We start from the raw sequence: 13461 nt of genomic DNA, 5'->3' as shown, positions 1-13461 counted from the left end.
AGCTTCTTGGATGAGAAGCAAAATGTCTTCAAATAAAAACCAAAAAGTCCAGTTGCCTCTTGAAAAAGCATCTTTGGGACAACTATGACCTGGATGACTGAGAAACTCCATAGACAGGTAGCTAATTATATTCCTTTTTTGTTTGTTCGTTTTCATCAATCTTGACTCTGGCAACGGCCTGGCAAGTCCATGCAATTTTCTTTGCAAAGATTGACAGAATGTTTTGTCACTGCCTGTTTCCCAGGGCTGAGAGAGAGAGTGAATGGTTTAAGAGTGGCCCAAGTGCCTTCTGTCCCTAAAGATGGACTAGAACTCACAGTTTCCTCATTTCCAGTCTAAGTTTAACCACAACACCAAAATAGTGTTTGTATGTGCAGATTAAATTCTTTTAAAGATTTTCAGGGTGCAAATCTGCAAATCTGCTCACTCACAACTAAATTTCTTTGGGGAAACGTTTGATAAACTAGACTATGTGATCAAATTTGCCATTAGTGATATTGCAAAAGGAAAAGACTTTACCCTTGACCCCTTCGGCATTGCAGTTTCATCAACCAAGAGACACAGAATATTGCAAGCAACTAAGAGCACTGAGATTGCCTGAAAAAGAAGAAGCAGAAAATCCAAGCATGGCTGCAGACTTGTGGAAAAACCGTTTGCTCCATTTTGCAGCAATTGGCTTGAACACTTCTGAAATTTAACAAAAACCGTAAAAGAAACAAACTGCAATTCCTTTTCTTTTTTTATTTAATGATACTCAATTCAGACACGTGCCTGGAATAAATTACTATTTTCAAGAGGCCAGGTGGGTCTTGTGCAACGTAAAGAAATTAGAGCTTACCGTTTCAATTAGCAGTAGTATCATTACAGCTGGATACACAAGGTTCCTTTCCCATGCAGAAGCCTTTTTCCGTCGTTCTTTAAACAGGAGAAAACGTTATGGTGGCTTGAGACAAATACATGCAATCCTTTTAAAATTAGAAGCTCTATAGACATAATCTTAGCCAAACAACCAAAAGCAGTCCAAGCATTCTGTGAGATGGACCATTAAAACTTCAAAAGCAAATTGGCCTACTTATGTACTTTCAGCTCAAACATCCTATCCTGCCAGCACCAGATCCTCTACTACACACTATAGTCTTCCCAGCGTAAGTAGTAAAACTGCGTTTCTCAAAATTTGGTGACTTTAAAATGTGCAGACTTCGACTCCCCAAATCCCCCAGTCAATCATACTGGCTCGGGAATTCTGGGAGTTGAAAGCCACATGTCTTAAAGTTGCCCAAGTTGAAAAGCCCTGTGGTAAAGGCTTAAATAAATCATTCTGAAAGAATCTGCTCCCCAAAGTAGAGTAAGGTTCTTTTTTTAAAATAAAGGAATAGCGTTCCAATAATAATGTTCCACTAATTTATTTATTTTTTAAAGTGTGAGCACTTTAAATGGAGCGGCTTTCAAAGATCTGATCCCCTGGACTTTAATCAAAAATGGAATACTTCAGCAAGAAACAAGACACCTTCCATTTCTTCTAATCTGACTTAAATTATTTTATTTACAAATGGAGGTAAGTAGTAGCAGGAAGACAGTATGAAGAAAGTCCCAAAGGTGCTTTTTCAAGAAACAACTGGACATTTCTTTGAAGATGTTTTCGCTTCTCATCCAAGAAGCTTCTTCAGCTCTGACTGGGTGGTGGGGAATGGAATGGATGAGAAGTTAAACATCTTCAAAGAAAAACAAGAAAGTCCGGTTGCCTCTTGAAAAAGCACCTTTGGGACAACCATGACCTGGATGAGTGAGAATCTCCATAGACAGTATGAAGAAAGCTAACATCCCAACAGCATTTATTTTTTAATATACCTTTTCATAAGAATTCTTTCTTGCAAAATCAGCTAAAAACTGAGTTGCCTCAAACCGCAAGATAGGTATCAAATGAATTTAATAATAGCGAAAATGTAATTTAAAAAAATTAAACAGCACTTTAGTACAAATATGAATAGAATACAAAGTCAATTAAGAACATCTCTTGGTAGGGGCCAATTATAAGATGAGGTGGCTACTGTCTAAAAGGGGGAAATATCACTAATGTATGAAAGATAAGCTTGTAGGAAACTAGTAGCATCAGAAACATCATGTCTCTAAATTCCAGAGGAATTGTAGGAGAAAAGCAACCAAAACAGAAGCCTTCCCCTGATGTCTGTGGCAGTCTCAATGTCTTCTATTCCCTAATATAAGACAAAGGCTGCCTGCTTACACAGCTCTTTGATGTGCCATGACATGGCTCTTCCTATAATTTTAATCTGATTTTACACAGGTTCCACTACTATGGACAGCATGGCGGCTCAGTGGTTAAGACACTGGGCTTGTCAGCTGGAAAGTCAGCAGCCCTTGTTCGAGACCCAAGCAGTACGCGATGGGGTCAGCTCCCGTCCTCACTCCGGCTCCTGTCAACCTAGCAGCTTGAAAACATACAAATGAAAGTAGATAAATAGGTATCACTTCGATGGGACGGTAACAGCGCTCCGTGACATCATGCTGACCACATGACTGTGGAAATGTCTTCAGACAGTGCTGACTCAATAGCCTTCAAACAGAGATGAGCACTGCCCCCTATAGTTGGCAACGACTAGCAGAGTAAAATCTGCAGGGATTCCTTTACCTTTCCTCATTACTGTTAGAAACGATGCCGATTAAAAAAAAAAAATAAGGAAACAGTACTCAAAGTAAGAATAATATACTGGTGTAAAGAGCCATGGAAATGTCTTTGGAGAAGGAATCCAGGAGCCATTAGAGGAAAAAAGTCCCTGATTCCCTCAGGTATAAGAAGAAGAGACACAGTTTTTCAAGACTTCGTTAATGTACCAAAGTTCTAATCTTCTTGTGGAATCTGTTTCCTAATCTGGTCCACTGTGAAGAGTTGACATTCTGGAATGTCTTAAGAATTACACTAAAAGGATCCCCCCCCAATACATACCTAAAGTATTTTTGTAAGAAAAGCAGATAACATTTTTTCTAATATTTTCAAAAATAAAAGAGGTTTTACTCCAAGCTAAAGCACAGTAGATGCTAAACCCCCCAAAAATGAAGCAATTACCTAATTTTGTTTTCATGCTCTTCACATTATTCAACTCCTGCTCAAGTTGTTTTGTATTATATTCCACTGCAGAAAATCCTCCTGTGCCAAAACAAAAATTCCTCTATTAAAATATTCCATCAGTAGTACACAACCATTTTGCTAACTACAAGGGAGGAAATAGATTAAGGTAAAGAAAATGTCCCTGTAATGTATAAATCTTGTGCTCTCACTCCCATTACAATACAGTTTCTTAGATGAAACAACGTTATGGGCTAAAGGAAGTGGTTTTGATATATGGGGATAAATAGACAAATAAGCAAAATTCATTTAATTAAAAAAAAAAGAACTGAGTCACATCCTCTGGTAGCCATTTAGCCATTTCTAAAGTACCAGAAGGTGTGGCCCAGTGGTTTTTTTTTTAATTAAATGAATTTTGCTTAAAACTTCCTTGAAATCTCAAACAAAGTTAAACAAAATTCACTTTTCACTATGGTAACTAAATTCATTCTTTTATATATCCAAATATTTGGATGCTCAACTGTGAGCCTTTGCCTTAAATTTACATATTCATCACTTATATGGGAAATGCATCAGATTCTTAATATTCATCTTAACTTTTAAAAAACATCCACCCCACCCCACCCCCCAAAAACGATAGCAGCATAGAACTAATCCTGGTAAATTTCCAAGGAATGAAGAAACATTTTAGAGCAATCAAATCACATCTCTGGAAGATGGAGCAAACTATTGAATGCAAGCTATTCAAAGCACCATGGGCTCTCAACTTTATTTCAAACAAGCTTAAAAGTTTAATGACTGCATTGTCTGGCCAATAAATCAAACTGGTAGACAGAACTTGTTCAGACTAGTCATGAAAAATTAGAAGGGATTCTCCAAGAAAACCACAAAGCAGCTCATTTAAGGTCAATTTAACAGTATTATTTTGTTTTTTCTTCGGTCCCAACATAATATTTCAGTACCTCAAAGGAAATTGTAGGAGTATCTATTTGCATTCCCTGTAGGTGATTGGCAGTTCAACTCCAATTAGTTCAAAATTACACTGTTACTAGTGTGCAATAAAAACAACACCTTTCATCTTTCTTACATAGGTTAGAATACCTTCAGAGCTAATAACTTTGATCAAATAAGAATTTTTGATCCTGCTCCACCCATCTCCTGGGATTCAGGAAAACTAATAGCTAAAAGCAACTTTTCCTTTTTAATATAAAGAAAGTTTGAGCTTTATTCTTTTTGTGCACAAATGACGTGGGTATTGAAATACAATACGGAAGAAACATATTTTCTCTCCGATTTCTTTATAACAAAACAATTTATGCAGACTAACCACTGCAGGGATAATTTTTCTTCCCCAAACTTCCTGTGCCAATAAAATTATATGAAATTTGAAGTTCAAAAGTACACACTTTCCTAATTCCTTATACTATGTTTAAAAAGTGAAAATTTTAAAACATACAATTAATTGCAATTCAGGATTCTGCAGTTTGATTCCTATTAACGCAATATTGAATTAGACTTGATTCTAATTTACCGGCTAGAAAACTATTAAAATTACTTCCAACATTCCTTCTACTTCTCAAGAGGAGGGGGTACTGCAGTCCTTTATTTACAGTATAATCTGAGTTTCTGCCAAAGTATGATTTAACATCTCCGATAAGTTTTCAGTTTGATCTTATACAATTTTTTAATTCTTTTTTTTAAAATTCTCACAACGTATAAACAAAAGATCTTATACCCTATGGCATCATTCTGCATAGACTGTGGTTTCCAGAGCACCTCCAAAAGTTGCCACAGAATAATTTTAAACTTTATCAAAAAATCAAAATGCATGAAAAATGAATATTTTTTTACCATTTGCAGAATTCTGCTTTTAGCTTAGTCAAAATGAATGATTTAACTGCATATAAGCAAGTTACAAACCTTTTCATAATTTATTATGATTCAATATTGCCTTTATTTTCCACTAAGACATGCAAAAATTCCTAATAAAAGATAACATATGACCAGCATTAATAATAATTTCTGTATAATTTTGTTTCTCCTGTTAATTTGCTATTCATTACGGTATTGGTTTATAATGGTTTGGAATATTTAATTATAAAAGAACTGACATAATACAATACTCCTGGGCCACAATCAGTCTTACACAGATATTGAAAAGGAGAATATTCTTTCTTATTTATTTATTTATTTATTGATCTGGTATTCTTTTATCCCACATTACACACATGCTGAAAAGAGAATATTCTTTCTTATTTATTAATTTATTTGGAGTCCTACATTTACTACTTTATAAGAACCTCAAGGTGGCCAACATAATCCAAGACACCTCCTATTTTCCTCACAAGAACAAACCTGTGAGGTGAGTTGGGCTGAGAGAGAGACAGGCCCAAGGTCACCAAGCAGGTTTTCATGGCTAAAGTGGAAACAGAACTCACATTCTCCTAATTTTTAGGCCAGCACCTACATCACCATGCCAAACTGGCTCCAAACTTATACCAAACTTATGGTGTTCAGGATTTCTGAAACTAGCATCCTCTGTAAATGTTGGAATACAATTCCCATCATACCTAATTGCAATAATATAAAAGGCAGGCTGTAGTAAACATACTTACCATTTAACCTTCTCATTATAGCTTCTTCTTCTAGAGTAATAATATATATCTGCTCATCCAAATCTTCAAGAATCTATGTTCAGATATACAGATAACATATCAGATAAAATATTTGGAGACGGCATACAATTTACTATGAATAAGAGAGAAAAAGAACTAGTCTTTAAAAAAATAACTGGATATATAGGTACATAAGATCAATGTGAATTGATCTTCATTTGTCTAAAATTTCAAGCTTCCTTGTTTAAACAGGGCTCATTCAAAGTTGAAACAATCCAACTAAACAGGAAGGATTTTTTTTAAACTACAGTGCTTTAATATTTGCAATTTCACTCTATATGTTACCTAAACCAGTGCGCAAATTTTTATTTGTGCATGCCCAGGGGCTAGGTTGCATGTGCAAAACCATCTCCTCCCCATTCCACCAACGACGTCACCAATGCCGGTCCATGGAGCCAAAAAGATTGGGGACCACTCAGTAGTGGGTTTCAATTTTGGCTGCTACCAGTTCGCTCGTAGGCGTCCAGGCGGGTGGGCAGAGCCTCCTGCTGCTACCGCTACTGGTTTGCCCGATCCAGTAGCAACTGGAGGGTTGTTACTGGTTCGCCCCGGATCAGGCGAACTGGTAGCAACCCACCATTATGACCGCCACCCTAAAGGACTTACAGCCACGTTTTTTAATAATTCAACATTAACTATACTTACTGTTGGCTTTACAAGCAATTGTCCCATCACTGTAAACATACGGGAAAGTCCTACTGGTGTACAAACTGTAGATAAACACACATATTATCTATCATCTTTGATTCATTATCCAAAATTACAACTTTTTTTAAAAAAAGCTAAATACCTGAGATCTTGAAGAAGTTGAGTTAGCATGTTAAATACACAGCTATAATTAGGATTAAGCCTTATACTTTACTTCTAATTTACATTTTTACCAAACCAATAAACTTTCTAATAGCATATTCTATAAAATAGTTCCAGGAAAAAGATAAAATGGTAGATTAAATTGTTATTGTATATTAGTCAATAATAAGATGAAGGCAGTTTCCCCTGTGGTGGGACAAATAAATTCATTCACCTCAGTTTTCAAATGCAAAAAATTAGTGCCAAAGAAGGTATTGAAAGCTCAGTTCACATTAGCTTGATGGCATAACTAACTTCATTTGTTTATTAAAACTTTTAATCTTCTTGAAAATGGAAGGATCCATTTTAAATTCACCATGCAATGTTTGCAACAATAGTTAAATCAGCTGATATGCAACATCAGGTTAGTTCCCTGGATTTTTTAATTAAAAAGTACCTCACAAAAATACTGTTTTAATATATTAATCAGTGTTCAACTGGGGGGTGGATAATACATGTGTATGTGTTTTTAATGCACTTTTTAAAATACCTTGTTTGTTTTGTCTTTTTTTAAAAGAAAAAAAATAAAGTTTTGCATTTGAAGTTTTATTTTATTTGAATAAAAATATTTCAATAAAATAAAAATAGAAAAAAGTACCCCACAAAAATATAACATAAAAATATTGGAGATTTTAAACATCTCATATCTGAAAACTCAGAAGTATATAGAAACATAGAAAACAGACAGTAGAAAAAGACCCAGCTGTCCATCAAGTCTGCCCTTTGGGGGGGGTATAATTTTATTTTATTCAATTTTTTCCAGATGATGAACCTGGGCAAGGTCACTCTATCTAACCTATAATTCTTCAGTGTTCATTTTGCAGACATATTAAAGTGCTCTTCTTTACCTTGTACTGAAAATGTTGTCACTTTGCACAGATCAAATTTATGTCCATTTATTAATCCTGCCATATTATAAGAAGTTGCTGTTATTGTGATGTAGTGTATAAAGTCCATCTGGAGTTGATAACTTACAAGAGACAATTCCCATATTTCTATGTATTCACTGTTGTAAACTAAAATCATTTAATGTTAGTTTGTCATTATATATTCTATTTTCTTATTTCATGCTTTTTGTAGTTTTGGTATTAAGTCTGAATTTATCTATTCTGACATTAGTATTATACACTGACCTAAGTATTATGTTAATAATATTATGTTAAGTATTAAGTATTATGTTAATAATAAGTATTATTATTTTATAATAAGTATTAATATATTAATACTTAATAATAAGTGTTAAGTATTATGTTAATAATACTTTGGTGTTTAATACACACATGACTAAAAAAAATGGAAAGAGAGGGGAATAGTTAGACTTGAGAAGAGGGGATTAAGAGAGGGGATAAGATGTTTTCCAAAACCTAAAATTATGCTACAGTGTTCCTTAAATCTTTTCTTCTTATGACTCTTTCCTACTTTTAAAACCTATGGAGAACCCCCAAAAAGCTTTTGTTTATATGTATTATATTTATTGAGACTCACCATTTTAAATTTTAAAACTGATTCATTCACAGAAATCTGTTGAATCATGTAAAAATAACGATTAAATAGATATCAACATGAATATTGTTCATGAAAAAAACCTGTTTTTTGTTTTTTTTAACAAATATAATAATGAGAAGAGACATTGTTTTATAGCTTTGTAAATATATTCAATATATGGCAAATAATTTTAACTTTGCAGGATTCTGAGAGGGTCTTGGGGGGCTTCCCAGGAGCGCTCAGGCTATATTTTAAGAAACACTGCTACAGAGGTTTAAATCTATTCTTTCTTGTTCCAGAGGACAAAATAATGGATTTAAGCTACCTGAAGAGATGTTCCAAATAATTGCCACAATATATAGGAATGGTTAATAGTGGTTCCAAATTGGAACTAATGACCCAATGAAATGTTAGGCTTCACTTTACTAGAGACCTTCAGCTGGAGACTACATAGGCATTTGTCTGAGGTGATTTATATTGCTTTCTTTATTGTTTAGGATTTCATTATTACTGGTCCAGCATACATTTGGGCTGAACAGAATTTTAAATATTATTCCTAATTCTTATTTGATTTATTTATTACTTATTTATTTAAGGCTTTGTTTAGGTTTTTTTAAGCAACTTTACTGTGATGTGTGTGGTGTGTGTAATTTATTTTATGATTGATTGTTAGGTACCAAGTGTATCACTATGGCCTGAAAGAAGGATATGAGTATTTAAACTCACCATGAGTCATACGAAGCTAGGTGAATTATTAGCTGCTTCACACCATTATGTTCCAAGGAATTTTTGAAACCCTGGAAGTAATGAGTTAACTATTTTAAAAGAATTTAAGTATTTTTGTCAGTGACAGCTAAAGCAATACATTTTAGAAAACCCAGGTTTTACAGACTAAGCCAAATACTTAGAAGTATGCAGTTCCTGAGAAGAGTCTCGCTTTGAAAGCTTAAAAGAGCCGCATCCTTAGAAGACTGTCTCAACTGCCTCAAAAGCTTCCCCAGGCAATCCACATGCATTTGCACTTTGACCAACTTGTATGCGCAGCCGCCAACAAAATGGCTGTGCACACAAACAAACATGCAAATAACTAGGAGATGTCTCCAAACCAAATTCTACCAAAGGACAGAGTTTTTTCAGCAAGTTGTAGAGATATGTTTTCATTGTGCTAATCTTTAAAACTTAACAGATGTGGTGGTTCAGTGGCTAAGATGCTGAGCTTGTCGATCGAAAGGTCGGCAGTTCAGTGGTTCGAATCCCTAGTGCCGCATAAGGGGGTGAGCTCCCGTTACTTGTCCCAGCTTCTGCCAACCTAGCAGTTCGAAAGTACGTAAGACAGAAAAATAGGGACCACCTTTGGTGGGAAGGTAACAGTGTTCCATGCGCCTTTGGCGTTTAATCATGCCGGCCACATGACCATGGAGACGTCTTCGGCTGTGAAACGGAGATAAGCAGCGCCCCCGAGAGTCGGGAACGACTAGCACATAAGTGCAAGGGAAACCTTTACCTGTAATCTTTAAAAAGTGTCTCTTTCAAATGCTTTGTGCAGTGCTAAGGCTGAATACAGGATATTCACACAGAAAATAGCAAGTGTCTAACACGTGCACTGGAAGGTCAAAAAGCCTTACTAAATATTATTCCTAATATATGTATGGAAAACTTACGTAGAAGTAATAAACACCCCATCAAAGATATACAGGAATATAAATAAGGGAGGTAGAATTCCCAAAGATCTGAAATTAAATAATACTTTATTTAGTACATTATTTCATCCAATATACATGAAAGTATGAAAAAGAATGTTTTCGTCTACTCTATTATTGGCCTCAAATATGCAGCAACATTCTTGTTAATAAAAATATAGAATTTAAGTAATTTAAGTAAATCAGATTTGTCTTGTCTAATGGCCCCTCAGTTACCTTTCTTTAGAAAAGCAAAAAATAGAAAAGATTTTCTTACCATATAAGGACTCCATACTTGCAGCATCATTGTCTATGAGAGCTGAAGCTACCCATACAATTCCAAGAATAAGCAATGCAAGGAGAATGAGCATAACAAGGGTTTCCAAAATACGTGCTTTGATTCCCTATTTTTTTAAAAAATGCACATAGTAAACAAGAAATAGACACAAACTTAGATATATGACATATTGATACTCATCTTAAATGTTGCATTTTTGAGAAACTAAACCAAAATTGAAATGCCTTGGAGAAAAAAATATTTTACAATCCTTAGTAAGTACCATCTGTACTATTTTTATTTATTTTCATTGAAGTTAATCATATTAGTTTCGCAAAGGCTTTTTTATTAAGACATTCAATTTGATAGCTATATCAGCAAGCAATAATTTGAATTTCAAACAATGATAGTAAAGATTTGTTTTCTATCACAGCAAATCACTCTGAGAATTAATATGTACATTACGACAACTTCAGTTACAAATTTTCTTACAACAATGCTTAAAAAAAGTTACCTGCTCCATATAATAACATCAAGCAAAAAGCCATTATAAAATCTAGAAAACAAGTTTTTTTTTAAAAAAATCATCCAAATACTTCAACTTCTATTCCCACTGTACTTTAGCACATGTGCATAAATGATGCCAATGTAACACTGTTCCTAGTTCTGGTTGGTTGAAGAGATTTGTTGTTATAGAGCAAAAGACAACTAACTCACATCAGAACTCCCAGTCCAAAGTTTATGGTATCAAGATGCTAATAGCAGGGCTCCAAATCGACATGTTAAATACAGATGGTCCTAAAACTACGACCATAATTGAACTCAAATTTATAGCAAGAACAATAGCACTTAGACTTATATACCACTTCACAGTGCTTTACAGCCCTCTCTAAGCGGTTTTACAGAGTCAGCCTATTGCCCCCAACAATCTGGGTCCTCATTTTACCAACCTCAAAAGGATGGATGGAAGGTTGAGTCAACCTTGAAACTGATTGGCTTTGAGCCTGGTGAGATTCGAAATGCCAAATTGCAGGCAGTCGGCAATCACCAGAAGTAGCCTGCAGTATTGCATTCTAACCGCTGCGCCACCATGGTTCAAATTTATATTGCTAAGTGCAACATTTGTTAAATGAGTTTTGCCCCATTTTTTGGCTACAGTTAAGTGAATCATTGCATTTGTTAAGTTAATAACATAGTTGTTAAATTAATCTGGATTCCCCATTGAGTTTGCTTGTCAGAAAGCCGCAAAGCGGATCACATGACCCTGGGACACTGCAACAGTCATAAATATGAACCATAAATATGCCAAGCAACTGATCATGTGACCTTGGGAAATGCTGCAATGGTCACAAGTGTGAAAAATGGTCATAAGTCATGTAAGTGCTATTCTAACTTTGAATGGTCACAAAATGAATTGTTGTAAGTCAAAAACTACCGGTACCATAATTTAAAATCAAGTACAGTGCCTGTATTGAAATAACTAACATTATATATTTGCTGTCCATGGCTCAAGTAATACGAAAGGTTTTGGAGACAGTTTACAATCTAGGACAGTGTTTCCAGGCAGCCACCAATGGGAATTGACCAAAATTGTCACAATTATGAAGCAGGCAATTTACCCCAAAAATAAGACTTATCCCAAAAATAAAACCTAACTTGATTTTTGTGCCCAATATAAGCCCTACCTCCCAAAATAAGCCCTAGTTAAGGCACTCCCCCCTCGCCCACTCCGTTGCACCTGATTGTATGAGGTGGGGTGAGGTACACAGGTAACAATCAAGCTAGAGTGGAGTCCTTACATTAGGACAGTTGCAGCTAGGCTTCCCACACCGCGACACCTGCCTCGCCCTTATGAATACCAGATTGTTTAGGAACCCAAATCAGAAATCTTGGTTTGGAAATTATAAAATAAGATTTCTTGATTAATTGCTTCTACTTGCATGGAGGACAGGGTAAGAAGCAAACAAATGCACTGTCTCAGCAGACTGTACATTTACAGTGAACTAGGATAAATGGCGGGACTGGATTAGATTTTAAATTTACTGGTTTTAAATGAGTTTTTATTATTTATACTGTTTTTTAATAATTTGGCTATAGAATAAGTTTTTTAATTGTCATTTTAGTTTGTATTTATATGTATTTTTAATTGCCTGTGAACCGCCCTGAGTCCCTAGGGAGATAGGGCGGTATATAAATATGAAAAATAAATAAATAAATAAATAAATAAATCAGATCATCTGGTTTATTATAAATATTATCAAAATGGAACAGGAAATGCTAATTGACAAGGTTAAATGAATGCTGAAAAAGAAAAATGGGATCAAATTCAGCCTGCCTGCATTTTGAATAAACTGTAATAGTCACAAATATATTATGAATTTATTATTCAAGTTAATGCACATTAAAATCTGAGTGCTGTCAGTATTTAATGATCCATACTTATACACATGCCTCTTTCAAATTGTTACAAATACTTATTCAATAGTAAAAACCATACTAAAATAGTTAAATGCTTGCAATTTATTCATTACTCTAATGTAAAACAAAGTTGTTTTTTACTTCATTATCATTTTTTACTACTGTACATTTAAAAAGCCCTATAGGTAAATCCTCAACTTTCAACCATTCATTCAGCAACCATTTAAAGTTATAATGGTGCTGAAAAAAGTGACTTGCAACTAGTACTTATATTTACAATGCAGCATTCCCATGGTCAAATGTTGTATTTTTGATGGCTGCAGCATCTCAGAGTCATATATATGACAGCCACTTGTGATCTTCCCATTCAAGCTTCCCACAAGCAAAGTCAACAGGAGAAGGCAGATTTATTTAGCAACTGTGTGTTTCATTTAACAACTGCAGTGTTTCCCTGCAGTCCCATGGCAAAAAATTTGGCACCTCACTTAACAATTGTCTTTCTTAGCAACAGAAATTCTGGTCCCAATTGTGGTCATACGTTGAGGACTACCCTGTATTGTAAAGGTCAAATTCTATTACATTTAGCTCAAACATGATAGCTTTAGCATAAATTTTTAGAGCCCGCCCTTTTTTAAATTAAGCTTTGCCAGTGATTATATGGTATCAATAAAGGAAAATATTTGTAGCTCAGGGTTGAAATGGGGGGTCCTGGATGCTCTCTGAGCTTCTGCGTTTTCTTGCAGATGTTTCATTACCCAAATTAGATATCATCATCATAAGTTCTTTGGTTTTTACTGTTGGCTTGTTTGGTCTTTCTTTGACTGTGATATTGATTGTTGTTATGATGTTAATCTTGGGAGTTAAATCTATGTTCATCTGGATGCTGATTGCTGCTGAGGAGGTGTTTTGGTCTTTTTTTATCCCTTTTTGGCTTGTTGATTGTCTATTTTGCATAGTACGTAGCTACTGTTTATGTCAACGTGTCTATTGACATGG

At 34.8% G+C, this 13461-nt stretch overlaps 1 protein-coding gene across 3 annotated transcripts in view; it reads right to left on the bottom strand.

Annotated features, from left to right (window-relative positions):
* Nucleotides 1–13461, bottom strand: part of LMBR1 (limb development membrane protein 1) — an 84242-nt gene that overhangs the window by 16271 nt on the left and 54510 nt on the right. For all 3 annotated transcript variants that reach the window (XM_058184417.1, XM_058184416.1, XM_058184415.1), the window contains 7 exons: nucleotides 10048–10174; nucleotides 9753–9821; nucleotides 6403–6467; nucleotides 5698–5770; nucleotides 3083–3163; nucleotides 839–915; nucleotides 520–597 (listed from right to left, as the gene is read on the bottom strand). In XM_058184417.1, the coding sequence (XP_058040400.1) occupies nucleotides 520–597; nucleotides 839–915; nucleotides 3083–3163; nucleotides 5698–5770; nucleotides 6403–6467; nucleotides 9753–9821; nucleotides 10048–10174 (570 nt within the window). The remainder of the gene's footprint in view (nucleotides 1–519; nucleotides 598–838; nucleotides 916–3082; nucleotides 3164–5697; nucleotides 5771–6402; nucleotides 6468–9752; nucleotides 9822–10047; nucleotides 10175–13461) is intronic.

The sequence above is a fragment of the Ahaetulla prasina genome, chromosome 4, assembly GCF_028640845.1.
Source record: "Ahaetulla prasina isolate Xishuangbanna chromosome 4, ASM2864084v1, whole genome shotgun sequence".
Lineage (NCBI taxonomy): Eukaryota > Metazoa > Chordata > Lepidosauria > Squamata > Colubridae > Ahaetulla > Ahaetulla prasina.
This window is presented reverse-complemented; position numbering and strand designations above follow the sequence as displayed.